The sequence below is a fragment of the Abramis brama genome (genome assembly GCF_963993115.1).
Source record: "Abramis brama genome assembly, chromosome: 11".
NCBI classification, from domain to species: Eukaryota; Metazoa; Chordata; class Actinopteri; order Cypriniformes; family Leuciscidae; genus Abramis; species Abramis brama.
Window position 1 is genome coordinate 29,193,768 of NC_139973.1, and position 16,783 is coordinate 29,210,550.

General features: G+C 40.8%; 1 protein-coding gene across 2 annotated transcripts in view; it reads right to left on the reverse strand.

Annotated features, from left to right (window-relative positions):
• cidec (cell death inducing DFFA like effector c) overlaps positions 1 to 16,783 on the reverse strand; it is a 78,525-nt gene that overhangs the window by 19,118 nt on the left and 42,624 nt on the right. The window contains exon 5 of one of the 2 annotated variants that reach the window (XM_084129710.1): positions 15,569 to 15,601. The exons of the other annotated variant lie outside the window; for it this stretch is intronic. Coding sequence (XP_083985836.1) covers positions 15,569 to 15,601 — 33 coding nt within the window. The remainder of the gene's footprint in view (positions 1 to 15,568; positions 15,602 to 16,783) is intronic. 2 annotated transcript variants of the gene reach the window in all.

A 16,783-nucleotide genomic window follows, 5' to 3' on the forward strand; every position in this document is an offset into this window, starting at 1 on the left:
ACCTTTTCTTTGGTTTGTATAAGTTGTACATTTATGTAATCAATTATTTTGAGGTGTCCTTTTCATATCATTTCTCATTGTAAAAAATTATCACTTTACTTAAACTAGATTGGTTTGTGAGTGAGATGTTTTCCAGTACACGTTCAGTATTTTAATGTTGCATGCCTTATTCTCTCTAGACTAAAGGGGTTTGTAACATTTAATGGGGGCTCATCCGGGATCAAACGAAGTAAAAATGATTGAGCCTATTTTACCGACTTTTTGCATTGGGTGGGGGGCCAACTTCACACAGTGATTGACAGGGTGGGAGGGACGGGGACGTGTTCGGCTCGGAATGCATTTTCAATTTGCGCATTGAATTTTGCTACATTCATTGCGGGACATTTAAAGAAAATGCAATTGCAAGTGTCTTAAATGTGAGTGTAAATACAATTAGGAAAAATAACATTTAATTGATCATTTTGCTACAGTTTTTGCTTGAACATGCACTTTGCCATTGTACAACGAGCTGTTAGAAGTGGTTACTCATGCTGTAGACAAGCTGGGGCTAGAATGGGACAGCGAGCCTTCTCAAACTCAGACCCTGTCAAAACTGGACGATCGGTATTTGACTAGTCGCACCCCAGCCCAACCCAGCCCGGTAAGCCTCTCCCCTTCTTCCAAGACCTCCACCACGAGGTTTCGAAGTCTTGGAAGCAGCCTTTTTTTGGCGCGCATCACAAATCCCGCTGCCACTGATTTCGCCACTGTTTCTAATCTCGCGCCGTCTTCGGCTCCAGCTTGGAAGTCACAACCCCTGCTGCCATCTAAATTGCTTAAAGAGCTGGATAAAGGAGAAGGCCTGACTCCAGAGGCTGTTAAGGAGCTCAGACGGGCTACTGACTTGGCGCTTAGAGCTACCAAGCATACTGCCCGGGCAGTAGGCCGTTCCATGGTGGGTATGGTGTCAGTAGAGCGCCATCTTTGGCTCACTCTTACTGACATCAAAGAAAGAAAGTGCACTCGTCTTCCTTACAGCGCCCCGTGAGGCACAACAAAGTGAACCATTGCCTATGGAGCCCCCTCGCAGAGACTGGGGTCCTAGGATGCGTCCACCATTCCATCGTGGACGCAGACGGATAGACCTGAGTTTGACGGCCAAGACCTCTTGACCTCAGGTCCCCAGAAGTAGTTCCTGATTCCTTCACTCGTCCTCGGAGGCCTGGCCCTCCATTGGAGAGTTTGGACGAACCGCGCAAGCGTATTCGCCTCTCTCATTGTGGCCTCCATGCTCCAACCTGAACTGTCCCAGAGGTGGAGACCTCTCGACGAGCAGCGCCCCAGACATGCATTTGTGCCTTCAGAGTTCCAGGGAAAGCCCTAGCGTCACAGGCGCGTGGCCCGTTTATGACGGTGTTCAAAACCCTTCACGTTCGACGTAATGGGCCAGCCCGATTGGGTGAGGGACAGCGCCCTGTTTTAGGGGTTAAATTTTGTGCTCAGAGTGAGCAGATTCAAAATGCTGACGTTAAAGTCCATTTTATCTCATGTCCAAACCGGAGATTGGTTTGTGACTATCGATCTGAAGGATGCGTACTTCCACATCCAGGTCATCAAGAGGCACAGGAAGTTCCTCAGGTTCGCTTTCGAGGGCAAAGCATATCAATACCGTGTTCTTTCATTCGGACTGGCTCTGGCTCCTCGAACATTTACAAAGTGTATGGACGTGGCTCTGGACCGGTTGCGGCTCCAGGGCATCCGGATCTTGAACTACCTGGACGATTGGCTGATATTAGCTCAATCTCAGGACTTGGCAATAGTACATTGGGACTTGGTACTCAATCATTTGAGGAGCTTGGGTTTACGCATAAACCTTCAGAAGAGTGTGTTGCTACCACGTCAGACAGGATGTCTAGTCCAGGTGGGTTTATGTCGCAGACTAATGGGTTTTATGGCAGCAGCATCTCCTGTGGTTAATTTGGGCCTGCTCCACATGCGACCGTTTCAATGGTGGATTAAAAGTCAAGGGATCTCCCCCCGTTGCCACCCATTTCGCAGAATATTGATCATGCGCAGAGGCTTTTACTCTCTGCGTCCGTGGTCGAGACTTTCGCTCCTTTACAGAGGAGTCCAGTTGGGGGGCATGTTGTCATCGCAAGACTGTCACGACAGACACATCCCTCACAGGCTGGGGGGAAGTCTATCAGGGATGCCTGATTTTTGGAGTCTGGAAAGAGGAACATCGCAGGTGGCACAGAAATCATTTAGAATTGCTGGCAGTGTTTCTGGCACTCAAACGGTTCTTACCCTGTCTGAAGGGCTGTCACATATTGGTCAGGATGGACAACATGACTAGTCTCGTATCTGAATCGCCAAGGTGGTCTACACTCTCGTCCCCTGTACAGGGTGGTGTCCTTCTTTGGACGCAGACCAGGTTGGATGCAGTAGTAAGCTTCATATGGCAGCAGTCTGGTCGAACGTAGGTGTATTTGTTTGGGACTGGATGCTCTGGCTCAGTAGTGGCCCGGGGCCAGGCTTTATGCCTTCCTACCGATTCGATTACTCTTAGCGGTTCTCCTCAAAGTATGAAAGGCCAAAGGTAGACATCTGTTGCTGGTGGCCCCGTTCTTGCCCACTCAGATGTGGTTTTCAGACCTGGTTAGTCTGTTAGTTGGCCCTCCTTGGGAGGTTCCCCTCAGACAGGCACCAGGGGACGATTTGACATCCCTGTCCGGACTTATGGAAGCTATGGGTTTGGCCCCTGAGCAGGGCACACTAATGCATTCTGGTCTCTCGGCTGAGATTACAGAAACTATTGTTAACTCTAGGGCCCCCTCTACGAGGCACCTGTATGCTTTTAAATGGAGGCTGTTCACCTCTTGGTGCAGCCAGTGTGACCTGGACCCAGTTCATTGCCCTGTGAGTTCAATACTGGAGTTCCTGTTGAGTAGTTTTTCGGAGGGGGTAGCCCCTGCCACTCTTAAAGTTTATTTGGCAGCCATATCTCCAGAGCATGTGCCCATGAGAGGTGTTTCTGTTTTCTACAAAGGACGAGACGACTTGTCCACCCTGTACAAATTCCCTCTTGGGATTTGGCTATCGTCATGGAAGGTCTGGCAGATCATCCATTCGAACCATTAGAGTCTGTGTCAGAAAAACAAAGAGGTCTCTTTTGGTAACCCTCTGGGGTCTAAGGTGTTTTTGAGGTCCTTGAGATGTTCTGACATGCTCTTACATTCGTGCTTTTTTCAGTTGCTTATAAACATATTAATGGCAAAGGTGTAATTACACTCTATTTAGCACAAACAGGGCTACCATAATATGTGAGCAACATGTATGTACATGTTTGTATTTTTGAGAAAATAATGTTTATGCATGGTTATTGAAAATAACTAAAATGTCTGAAATAAGGCCACAAAACACATAGTAAATATGTGTCAATAAGACTTCTGAATAATGCATTTTGTCGCCTAGAGTTTGTTCTTCAAAATGATGTGAAAATCATCCTTCCTAATCATTCACATAAAACAATACATTGATTTAAATTTTGTACGACACTTTTTGTGTGGAAAGGCAATATGCGGGTAGGAGTGATTCACACCTGAGGAGACAATGGGCACTCACATGCATAATGAGGCTGCATACGTAATGAGCCTTTCATTCAGGTATGTGACTGAGCCACAAGAAATAATGCAAGGACAATATATATATATATATATATATATAATTGGTTCACAGTTGTTGTTGTTTTTTCCACAAATTGTGCTTGCAAATTGTATAATATCCAAGGTAAACATTTCTAGTAATTTTGCAGTTAATTCTCATGCTGTATTTTCAGATTTGGAATATATTCTCTACCCAAATGTGTCACTAATAAAGCATAATACAATTATTTAAAGACAAGGCTTATATTGACCTTTTAAGATTTTGTTTACATCTATCCTTGTGTGTGTATATATATATATATATATATATATATATATATATATATATATATATATATATATATATATATATATATATATGAAGAGTTTGGTTCCAAAATGCGATAAATCCATTTTGATTAATTTGAGTAAAAATGTGTTTTCTTTACCAAGAAAGTGGCAAGATGAAAACCACTATATTCTGTTTCAAACTTTCACATAGCATCTGTAGGTTATAATAACATTAAAAATTCAAATCCAGATTTTGATTTTCAAAGATTTATTATAAAAACGGGTAATCTTTCCCCCGAAATCCAATAAATTCATGACACTTTTTTTCTCCAAAATGCAATTAATCCATTGAATCAATATGAAAGTTATTTTTCATATTGAAACTGTTGAAAATACACAACAAAGTAAGTTGATCCACATATGACAGCCTCTGAACTCGGTCAATATCTTATAATACAGGCACTAAAAATACATTCAATCAGCCATGGCTAGGAAATACCTCCTGAACTTTTTTGACGGCGATCAGCTGTAAAATGTCCTGCTCGGATTTCGTTGACTTTGAGTAAAACAATTGAAAGTTTTTTAAAAGATCCCCTGGGGTCAACGTGTCAGCGTGACAGAAGTTTGATGCTGTCGTGTGAGAACAAGCAACAGTCGGCATTTCTCTTCCTCCCGCGTGCCTCATCTTCTTAATCTCCTCACGTAAATGATTAGATTTCGATGGCTTACGTTTCTTCCCTACCGCAGAAACCACCACAGGTTCATCAATGCCGTCAAAATTATTAATTTTTTTGTTTGTTTGTTGATCAAAAAGTACAAAGTAGATCAGGAAAACTAGGATGCCGGGTGTATTCAAAGCGCCGCCGTTACTGTTTACAGTGCATGGAATGGTGCGCTGTGATTGGTTGAGAGCGGATCTATCGCATTCTGCAGAGAAAGGAGACTGGCGTTTGTCGCGGTTTGGAAAGAAAGGGAGAAAACATGACACAATAACACGGCGGATATCGCATTTTACGTAAAATTTAAAATGGACTTTTCAGTACTGACCCTATACAATACAGATTTTTGCAGGAACTCAATTTTTTTTTAAATGGCGTTTATCGCGTTTTGGAACCAAACTCTTCATATATATATATATATTTTTTTTATTTTATTATTTTTTTTTTTTGCTATTTTATTAAAAAGGTTATACAATTACAACAACAATTAAAATTGTAACAATATTTCCAGTGTAATCTTTCTTTGTAAAAACTAAAGTATACATTTTATCATACGTAATTCAATTCATATGAGCAGAAATTGGCAACATTATAAGCTTATTTGATGTGGCAGTATTTTACAGTAAAAACTTTATAATCTATCCGATTTTTACTCATCTCAGTATAGCAAAAGAGTTTGGTAAAAGCTGTTCATTCATTCACACACAGAAACGCGATTAATTTTTAAACAGTATTTTTGCCAGCTGTAGTAGCTACACAACAGCACGCATCTGTGCGTTCATTCATTCACACTCAGAAACGCGATTCATAAAACAGTTTTTTGCGTGTACAGACACTTGCGATTAGAACAAAGCAGACATAGAACTGACCTATTCCTCAGCCGGATCCCTTTGCTCCTCGAAATGAAACTTCCAGCACTTCTGAGGTAAATTTTCCAGGATTATTATTAAGATAGTATTATTCCTCACAGCATTATAAAGTACATGACTCTGTTAACTCGCGGTGTGTGTTATCCAGCTGATGTGGGCGTTCACGGGTTTGCCTGGATCACCTCAGATTATTTGCGTTTGAATAGCGCGCGCTCTCCGTGGGCGGAGTCACATTAAAACATAATGAGCTGAGACGAGAACGACTGACATCTCTCTCTTTTCATACATATTACATAAACTGAGAATATTTGTTTTTTATAAAAATTACTTCATTTAAAAGAAGAGAATTCAAGCTTCATGCCCGTGTGTCTGTATGCCTGTTTGACTGAGTATTCGCTGAGTTATTGTTCTTTTTCGGACGTGTTTCAGAATTGACTTCACTGACAGAGAGAAAGCAGAACTCACATCATGTTTATTTTTCTTTATTTGGCAAAAAGCACAACACTTTGTTTTTATTGTGAGTATACACAAAAATAATACACATTTAACAGGATCGATTGATGTATGAAACTGGTTTGTAAGATCAAAGTCAACAGAGTATTTGGACTCTCGATTCAACTGATAAGAAAAAAACCGAGCAAATCACGCCGGCGTGATTGCCGACCTCGGAGGGTTAAGAAAATAAAACCTAGCTGCGACCTACGCCAGGGTATGTTCCTAAGGTTGTATCAACCCCTTTTCATTCCCAGCAAGTGGTTTTGGAGTTTTTTTCCCCTCCTGACTCTGAGGCAGGGAGTGATGTGCAGTCTCTCTGCCTCTGCCCGGTGAGGGCGTTGAAGATCTATGTCGACCAATTGTTTGTGTGTTTTGATGGTAAAAACAAAGGAGTTGCCATCACCAAACAGAGAATGTCTCATTGGCTGACTGAGGGTATCTAGGCGGCCTATGAGGTGTGTGGTTTTGTTTCACCTCTAGGTGTGCGTGCTCATTCTACTAGAGGAATGGCTTCTTCTCAGGCCTCCCAGGTCTTATCTGCTTGAGCGGACTCTTTCCTCGGTCTTCAAGCTATTCTCAGGTATGTGAAGGCGTTATGGTATATTGTTCCCATAGCGACGGTCTTGCAGTGTCGAGAGAACCTATGCAAGGGAACGTCTCAGTTACGTATGTAACCTTGGTTCCCGTGGTACATACTTTGTAGGATGGTTAGATGAGCACACAGACTATGAATGACAGGTGTGACAGGTTAATATTCTGGTGATTGTGAACTAGTGGGTAGAGCTGAATGATCTGGTGCTGATGGCATGCTGACTGAATCCGTGACACTAATATATTAACTACACACATCATAAACCTGTGTTTTAATGAATTCATTTATATTTAATGTGATAACAATTTAAAAACATGCCACACATGTGGACCAAACCAGCATTGATAAAGTTGTTACTACACTCAAGGTTCTGCACAAAGAAATTATCTGTGCACTCACAAAATGTTCCTTTTAGGACTGCACGTCCAAGGAATGACAAACCTTGCCAGGCTCGTAAGAACATTTAAAATCTTTTTAAAAATTATTATTTTTTATTTTTTAATTTTTTTTAATAGCCATTTTTTTTTATTTCTGATTCATTTCCTTGTATTGTAGGTATGCAGATAGTGTTCCGATGTGTCGTCCATGGTACACTGCATATTCTTGCGACATACAACAACTCAAAAATCAAAAGCTAAACATGTCACATATCTTTGGAAAGCTGAGACTCTTGTGATTCGAACGATGTCAACCATTTTAATATACACTTAACACAGCAGGTACAATCATAGTCTTTGTCAGACCATCAACAACCAAATAATCTACTAAAAATATGAAGGAAGTAACCTATAAAACCTCCTGTTAGTCCACTGGTCCATAACATTACAACAAAAATGGTTTAGTTACACTGTAAAGGGTCCAGACAATCCAATTCGGTGAAATATTTAGTCCATAACACAATTATATATCAATAAACATCCACGGAATGTAGTAGTAGCATTTCAAGTTAGCCGACAGAGCTATCACAACGTCGACACATTAAGTATACAGTAATCATAGTCTTTGTCAGACTATCAACAACCAAATAATCTACTACAAATATGAAGGAAGTAACCTATACAGCCTCCTGTTAGTCCACTGGTCCATAACATTACAACAAAAATGGTTTAGTTACACTGTAAAGGGTCCAGACAATCCAATTCGGTGAAATATTTAGTCCATAACACAATTATATATCAATAAACATCCACGGAATGTAGTAGTAGCATTTCAAGTAAGCCGACAGAGCTATCACATCGTCGACACATTCAGTTGGTCTAGATTATTTTCACATGTAAACATTACAGATTTTTTTATGTCAAAATGGCCACTGACCCCTGAACTTTTGATTGACAGCTAATTTGAGCCAATCGGTTCATGCAAGAGGTTTGACCAGGCAGCATTAGGTAAGCAGCGCAGTATGGGGCATGGTCCCTCCTTCTCTTTGAGGGACAGTCGGTCCCTCGGTCGGTTGTGAGTAAAGCGTACATACATGGCATATGTGACTCTTGGAGAGATGTTTTTGGATGGGGAGACATCACTCTCGACAAGTAAGTGTTTTATATAACAAATTTTACTTTGTATACTGAGGTATGCGTTTATGTTTTGAGATTTTTCTGCCAACTTCTGTTGTGTTTTTGTTTCGCTCATGCGCGAGTGTATGTGTGTTTGGTGTTAGGCGATGTTGTGGTAGAAAGGGGGAATTGGGAGCTGTTCCTTTAATGTCGTAAGGATGTGAAATTGTAGTTTGCTCGGGAGGGAATTATGGGTTGTGTGGTCTGGAACACGCATGGTCGAGTGTGCAGCGCTGAATAGAGTGGAGATATATGTTTCCTTATTTTTCTTTGTTATATTCAGTGGAAATGAACCGAGTATTTCCGTTCACTGCAACATTGAAAGCCACGTGAATGCATGCCGAAGAGATCAAAAAAGCAGCATGCTCAGGACACTTCGTCTAACTCATCATTTGCACGGACTGTTACACACACACATACGGCTGCTGAGACGGAGAGCGCCGAAGAGAAAAAGGTAACACTGGGGGCTCGTCCGGGATCTTGTTCGTCACATTTGGTGAGTTATATGTACATTCTGAATGGTAAACTGAAGCAGATGTTATCAGAGAGAGAGAGCAACATAACGGATGCTCGTGAGAGAGCGAGGATGATGAGAAAATACTCTAATACAAATAAGCGCAGTCATTTGAACCCTGCTATGCCTGTAATGGCAGAGAATGAGGAAAAATGGACGCACATCTCATTCGTGGATTGGTTAAATGAATTGGATGTTCAAGTGTCCAATAATGAAAGTAAAAATAATCCTTTCAAGCAAAGTTTTGCTCCTTGCCCTCAATCAGCTACAGTTAACAGACCTGCGTGTTGCTATGAGCCACAGATATCACCACAAACAAAGAGGGAAACCAACCCTTTCCAAAGTGTTGTGGAAAGTGAGTTTTTGTATGACAGTGGAATTGATACACCATGTTTCATACAGAGCACGCCAGCAAATCTGAACTACTACCCACAAGCTGTGTACAAAGATCACGGCTAAACCAATGTCACAATATATATCACCAATTAATCCCTGTTCTTGTCCACATGATAGTGGTACCGTACAGCATAGCAATCATGAGGCTGAAAATAAGACTGCTTATATTAATGCTGATGAGAGTTGTTTCCCTGAGTTTATTAGACCCCGCCTGCAGGGAAGAAAACCACGTCAGTCATGTTACAATCTATCATCTGACAGTGGAGAGGAATGCAGTACCCCAAGAGAAAGAATTCCTACTCTCCGACCAAGTCAGTTTGATGGTTCAACGTCATGGAGAGAGTTCCTAAATCGTTTGGAGAATTGTGCCAGAGCTAATCACTGGTCTGAAAGGACAATGACTGTGCAGATGAGGTTTTGTTAGGTCGGAGCAGCAGGTGCAGTGATACATAAAAACCCCATGTCGGGTAGATGGGATTACACCCGCATTGTGGAGGAAATGGATGCCAACACACGACGAACTGCAGCCAGTGTAACACAACTCATGCAGTCGGCCACAAGGCCAATGGAACGGAGAGCCAGAGCTGCAGCAGTCCGTGAATGCCCCGAACCGAGTGAAAGTGAAGGAGAGGGTTCAGTGTCACCACACTCTGATCCGAGACAGAAACCATTCAGAATGGAATCCAAACTGCACCAACTAAGATTCAACAAACGAGGAAAAATTAATTGGGGAGAGATTGTATGCCACAACTGCCATGAGACGGAACTGCCCTTCACCCAGGCTCGATCTGCCTTGTGTAACTCCAGTAATACCCCATTCTGCAGACATCCAACCTACTTCCACCGTTCTCCAGGTAAAGGGCGCCGGTCCTGAAATGTGTATACACACTGTTATACAGCATGGAGCTATGTGCTCTCTTTGACAGCGGAGCGAGAAGGAATGTGCTACCCCGTCACTGCTATGCGGCTATTAATAAAGGAGTTTGACCCCCACTTGAACTATCGACAGTACAGGCTCTGCAAGGAATAAGCCCTATAAATATGGATGTTCTCGGGGAAGTCCACTTGCCGATACAGGTCGGAACCCACACAGTCAGCGTTAACTTCATTGTAGCCGATGTAACAGAGGACACAGAAACCATTCTTGGACACCCGTTCCTGAAACAAGCACGAGCACGCCTCGACTTTGGCAGTCAGAAAATTGTACTGTTCGGTGAGCAGATACCTTACTTTAATCCCAAAAACAAACCCAGGGTGCACGTTGTTAGAATAGCACGCACCACTGTTCTGGAAGCAGGACGTGAATACTGTATATCGTGCCAGGAAATGCACATTTTCGAGAGCATGTGCAGGGCAACGTGTTATTTAGCCCAACAAAAGTGTTTATGGAGAAACACAGAGTGTTGGTGGCATGGATTGTAATTGATGCTCAACCCAATAAACAAATTCCAATAAGACTGTATAACCCAGGTACCACTGCCGTGCGAGTAAGGAAGGGGGCCATTGCCGGGTTTCTACAGCTGGGTTTCGTCAATTGTTATGGTACGGAAGAAAGATCAGACGTACAGACTGTGTGTGGATTATAGAATCCTGAATGAATGCACTATTAAAGATGCTTACCCCCTTCCACGAATCCAGGATACCCTGGACATTCTGTCTATGGCGAAATGGTTTAGCACCTTGGATCTGGCTTCAGGCTATTGGCAGGTGGAGTTAACTCCAAGGGCACGGCAGGCTGCTGCGTTCTGCAGCAGGAAGGGGCTATTTGAATGGAATGTGATGCCATTTGGCCTGTGCAACGCCCCAGTGACGTTCCAACGCTTAATGGATCGTGTTCTGGCTGGACTACAATGGGAAATTTGCCAAGTCTATTTGGATGACATAATTGTTCTGGGGAGGGATGCCAAAGAAATGATGCAGCGCCTAGCTCAGGTATTCGAAAGTTTGCACCAGACCAACCTCAAGTTGAAACCCAAAACGAAATGCCAACATGAAAACGCAGATGTGCTGTCCAGGAGGTCATGTCAGTTCAAATTGTGCCTGCAGCCTTAAAGAACCTTCTTCCAGTAACTCACTGTTTTGTCATCAGGCAGTCCAGTGTGATTTTGACATCGGACCTGGAAATGATGTTCCCTTCGTTGGGTAGGTGATTCCTATGGGACATGTTCGGTTCACTTAGTTTTGTTGTGGGAACGTGATATGTTGTGGCCACGAGATATTCATTCGTAGGAACTTGATAATATGTTGTGGCCACAAGATTGTTTTGTTGAGGTAATGACGTCCTTATGTCGTGGCCATGCTTTGAGATTACTATAATAGTAGTCCTATATACACCTTATGTAGCCCCACCCCTTTTCAAGGCTGAAAACACAGAGTGTCATGCATGCTTCAGTGTGTGTGGTAAATTAGACCACGCGCCTGGTGACCACCTGGTTATTGCTCTGTTACAGGATGTAGATGTGATATTGCGGGACAATGCTGGACGTGTGTGAGAGATAACGTTTTAAATCGCCAATAAGCTTTGTTAATTGTGAATGGCTCAGTGACTGGCATTCTATTTGCCCAGGTTCGAATCAAGAGATGCAGTGCCATTTTCTCTAGGGACTTATTTAGTCTACTAAATATAATTAACTGAATAACAGGCTAGTATAGTTAAAAATCACATTTTATACTAAAACAAATGTCCTTAAGTAGCAACTAGTTTTTCCTTTATTAGACTATGCAAACAATAAATGCGTTTTACTAGATTCAGCGAATCTCGAACGTGTATGTTTTTTGTTGGATCTGGCAAGTTAATCAGGATGGTCTTATCCAGGACATATCTAGAAGCAATCCTGGCTGGTGTAGCTATATTTAATGAGTTTTGATTAGGTCCACACTGGTTCCTTTGCTCTGTCCATGAAGTCATAATCAGCAGAAAAACCCCTCTCAACGAATGCATAGTTTGGATATTTTCTCGCTCTAGCTAGAACATGACGGCTGTGCAAATTGATTTTAAAACGCCAATCACATTTTTTAATATTATATTTCTTATTATGGTATTGTAATTTCAGGGAAGAAATAAAACAATACAGTCATAATTGAAATGCAGGACACTGATTACATATTGCAGGACGTGGGACAAAGCTCCCAATTTCGGGACTGTCCCCCATTTGTCACCCTAGTCTTAACTATTCCTTCACACAGAGACATGCAGAACATTCATCCATGTATATGAAATCATAGCGATTTATATGCTTTTTTGTACTGCAGCAGCATGTCTGTCTTGCTCATAGCTGCATGTTTTGCATGTTTTGGCAGTAACAAGTCCTGTACTTGCTCTGCAGCAGCAGCAGCAGCAATAACCAACAGCTACAGTGTAGCAGATCTATTCAGCCAAGACCAATCATATCAAACATTGCCATATCCATTACCATGCCAAACACTCAGAGAGTTGTCATAACAGAAATAAATGTAATAATACAAATAAAAGGCAGCAGCTTTTCAAAGGCAGCAAATAACATATGGCCTCAACTCTGTATAGCTACTCTTTGATATCCATTTTTATCAGGTATAGAATCACAAAGATAATTCCCCAAATACCATAAATGTTTTCATCCATATCTTATCTGAAATTCAACATGAAAGCAGGATCTCTTAATCTGATTATGAAGAGCATGCGCTAAATGTAGAAGAATCACATGACTGAGATGCTGACTATGTAGAGCATTCCATATTGATCACTTGTAAGGTACTGACATACCCTTAAATGGGTTTCTTAGAAGGCAGGAAGGGACAAGGCATCTAACTATTGGTTTGGAGCAGAGCCTACAGTATATGAAGACCTCCGATGCAAAAGCCTCTAAAAGCCACCTATGTCAAAAATGATATAATAATACTGAGTGAATGCTCTCCGCACATAGTATAACGTACATCAAATACTTTCACTTCAAACTCACTAAATCCCAGCCTCAGCCCATTCAGAAATGTTGGTACTTAGGTAGAAACCTATACATAGGAGCCTGATAAAAATGTGAATATTACAGAAAAACGTTAGACGGACTTAGAGGCTTTTGCATCTGAAGTCTTCATATGTTAAAAAACAAACAAAAAAACAACAAAAAAAAACAGTGGTGTAAATACATTTTTTAAAGTTGTTTATATGCCTATGTGGTGTTTTAATATGCTTTAAGACAAACCATGTGCAAATTCATAAGTCAACACCATTGCTGAGTATTTTCTCCTTAAAACTGCAGTGAACCAAAGACAGTATCAAAAACGTGGTTTGAAATCACCAGTGTTTCTTAGGTCAGAAGCTACCTTGTAACCAATCACGTCAACGTGTGAGCGGGCTTTAGCATATCATCATTACTATGCTGCGAAGCAGGGAAGGCTCAAGAGAAGCCAATATTTTTCTGTTGATATGAAAAATCGGATATTTTTAGCTATAGTGGGTGAATTATGTATATCAAGTGTAGCAACAATGACATCCGGCCAGCTGCTTTTCAAATTAAGTGGATCATGAGGGTGTCGAACACATCTTCTTTGTCCTTAGGAAGACAGCTCTGGTTATTATTATTCCCTACGGGGTAACTCACCAGCGCCAGGGTGACTGGAATCCCCCCCAGTTCAGCGTGAACTCCCCGTGACTTTATAGACTCGTGACATTCCAACGCACACACACAAACACACTCTGGACTTTGAAACAGAAACCCACTACAGAAAAGGACTTTTTACCCATAAAGTCACTCTTAAATTTACTAAATATATGTGTTAAGAGGTGTGTGTAAACCATAGGAAAGCATATATGTCCTACTGTAACATTAATAGAACTGCAAATGCCTATACTAATGCATAATAATGTATCTTTGCATTGCTACAACGTCTATATTCTATTTTTGATATCTCTGAAATCCTCTCCAGCTAACGGAGTTGAAGTTTATTAAAGATAAAAGTTTATTGAAGATATAGCAGAATGCAGTGATGCGCATTGTTTTATACATTTCATATGTCTGGAGCAAATCCTCTCAAGATAAATTCCCTCATGACTCATTCCAGTGGGCGTCGTCCACCGGACAAAGGAACCTTTTCCTTTCGAAATACTCTAAGATGATTCGTCCCCCACGGAAAAGGGGACGTGGGACACTGCTCACGGGACACTGATAAAAGTCCAAACTTTCAGTTTCTTCTCTTTCTCACCCCGCTCTCTCACCCTTCCTCCTCTTCTCCACGCGCAGCGCTTCTCCTCCCAACGGAACCAGCTGGACCAGGCCTTGCCTTGGCTTCTCCTCTGGGACGCATACCCTCGCGTCATGTAGAAGCTGCCGTTCTTTGCAACTAAGTTATATATATTTGCCTCTCCCTTCCCGGGAGATGAATCTTATTTTCTGGTAACGTTACATTCAGTGAGCCTTCTAAGCTTCCCGCGACACCGGAAGACGCAGCACAAAAAAGGACACCGTCCGCGCTTCCTGCCTCTCAGCATCACTCGAACAGAAAACAAACTTGCAAGTATATCTCTCTAAAAGCTGATTCCAGGTGCCTCTTGAAAATTAGGTTTCTGTCTGTAATAATTACCAGCTTTTCTTTCTCTCTCTCTCCTTATTTTCTCTCTTTCATTTTATTCACTCTGATCATGTTATCTCTTATGTTATTGTATGTTTAAATGTTTGTTCGTTTTATTGTTTGCATTTTTACGTACGTTTATATTTGTAGCTCATATAATCTCTCTAGTTTACATCTATTAAAATCCATTTATACTTTAACTGTCTCTGTGTTTGAAACCCCACCTTATAGAGTCAATGAAAAAAAAAAAGATCTAAGCTACACGCTCGATAGTATAGACTACTTTGAGTAGTTTTAATTCATAAACTCAGAAAGTTTTATGTTCGTGGCCAGAAGATAAACTTTCTTGGAGTTTGTAAACGGGATACCCCTTCTTAACTGTGATAATCTTACATTTATTCGCTGGACGAATGACTGATGACCAAACCAGTTACAGAACAAGGTAATCTCGAAAATTGATAAAGTAAATATATATATGCGATTTATTAATTATGACCATGAGTTATGATTAGTAATATTTCCAAAATTCCCTATATTCTTGAGCTAATTCGCATTGACCCAGAGTCAGATGTATTTACGTTACACAAGTATATTACGATGTTATGATGTACTATATGCCTTTCTCCAATGATGTTTCGAAGTTGTTCAAAGCACTTGTAAGGATGCTGATTTTCGGAAGGCAGCTGTCCGACTTTGAGATGCAGCAACATTATTACCTGTTTGCTAGCGTAGTCAAGCAAAAGGCTAGTTAAATTAATTACCGTTATGTGTCCGACGTTGTAGAGAGTGATACATAAAACGCATTACCATTCTGATACATCGACTAAACTAGCCTGGAGGCGGGGCTCTGCATATTCGTGCTTTTTTTTTTCATCCTCGTAATGCAGGAGAGAAATGACAATAAAAACTGCATGACATAACTTAAGATATGCTTTGAGGAGGTGTCCCTTCCAATCCATTCTTCTCACTTACTCTTTCTACTTTCTTCTGACCCGGAAGGTGTCTCTGAAAAAGAAAACAAAAATGTGTCCTTTATGTGTGTTGACACCTATGCTATAGTTACTACTTCCACATGTACATAGGTTCACACTTTAGATAATCAATCAAAAATCTTTGTCTGAGTCTGCAAACTCACAAAAAAGTATTACTTTGGACCTTTAGTATACCTAATTCAAAACTAAGTAAGTAAACTAAATAAGAAAATTTAATTTGAGAGCCATATTTTGAGAGCAGTAGGTCTGTGAAGTGCAATGCAAAATGTCATGAATGCGAGGTCATTGCAATGGAGATTTTGAATTTGAGCAAGCACATGAAAAAGTGTAAGCAAAAGTGGTTTGGCAAAGTGGGTAGTGTACATGATATAAAATTGAAAAATGGAAGACTTGTTAGGATCCATGTGCAGAGTTTAATAAAGGGCAGACAAGAGTCATACAACAGGTGAGAGTTCAATCCAGTGAGACAGTCCAACCAGGCAACCAAATCCAAGATATCTATTGCACAAGATCTAGGCTAAACTAAGTCTGTGCATTTGCAGTTTGGTGATTTCACCAGCAGGTGCTATCAAAGTGCATGTTTGGACTGCAGTGGAACTTAAATGTTATCCCTATGGTTAATACTTTAGGCATGATTTTGTGTATCAACAGACCAATATAATTATGGCTTTGTGAATATTGTTAATTATTAATTATTAGGGATGGGCATTTTTGCAAACTTTTCATTTCGAGTAGGGGTGAGCAGGGCACAACCTAACACTTTTTGACTTTCTCAGTTTGTGTAAATTCACTTAGGGTTCAGAGTATTTATTTTTTCCCACATTAATTTCACGTCTAGTACAATTATGTGGTTTTGTTTCATTAATACAGTGTAACTTTTTTTTTTTTTTTTGATTTATGCCGAAAGAATGGGGGCATGTTGTAACGTGAGGGGCACATTGTAACACGACCATATAACAACTTGAAATTTTATCTGATCTAATCAAAAAAATATACAAGACAAACTAAAATATTTTGTCAATAAAATACAAGTACTATCTTTTTCATATAAAATAATGGCATTTTTTTAATTAAAAAAAAATATATATATATATTTTTTGAGTTTGATAACAAACACCACAAAACACAACTATGCAGCATAGTTAAAAACGTAATAATAATTAATAATTTCAGAACATTGACTCTTAGGGCCCTA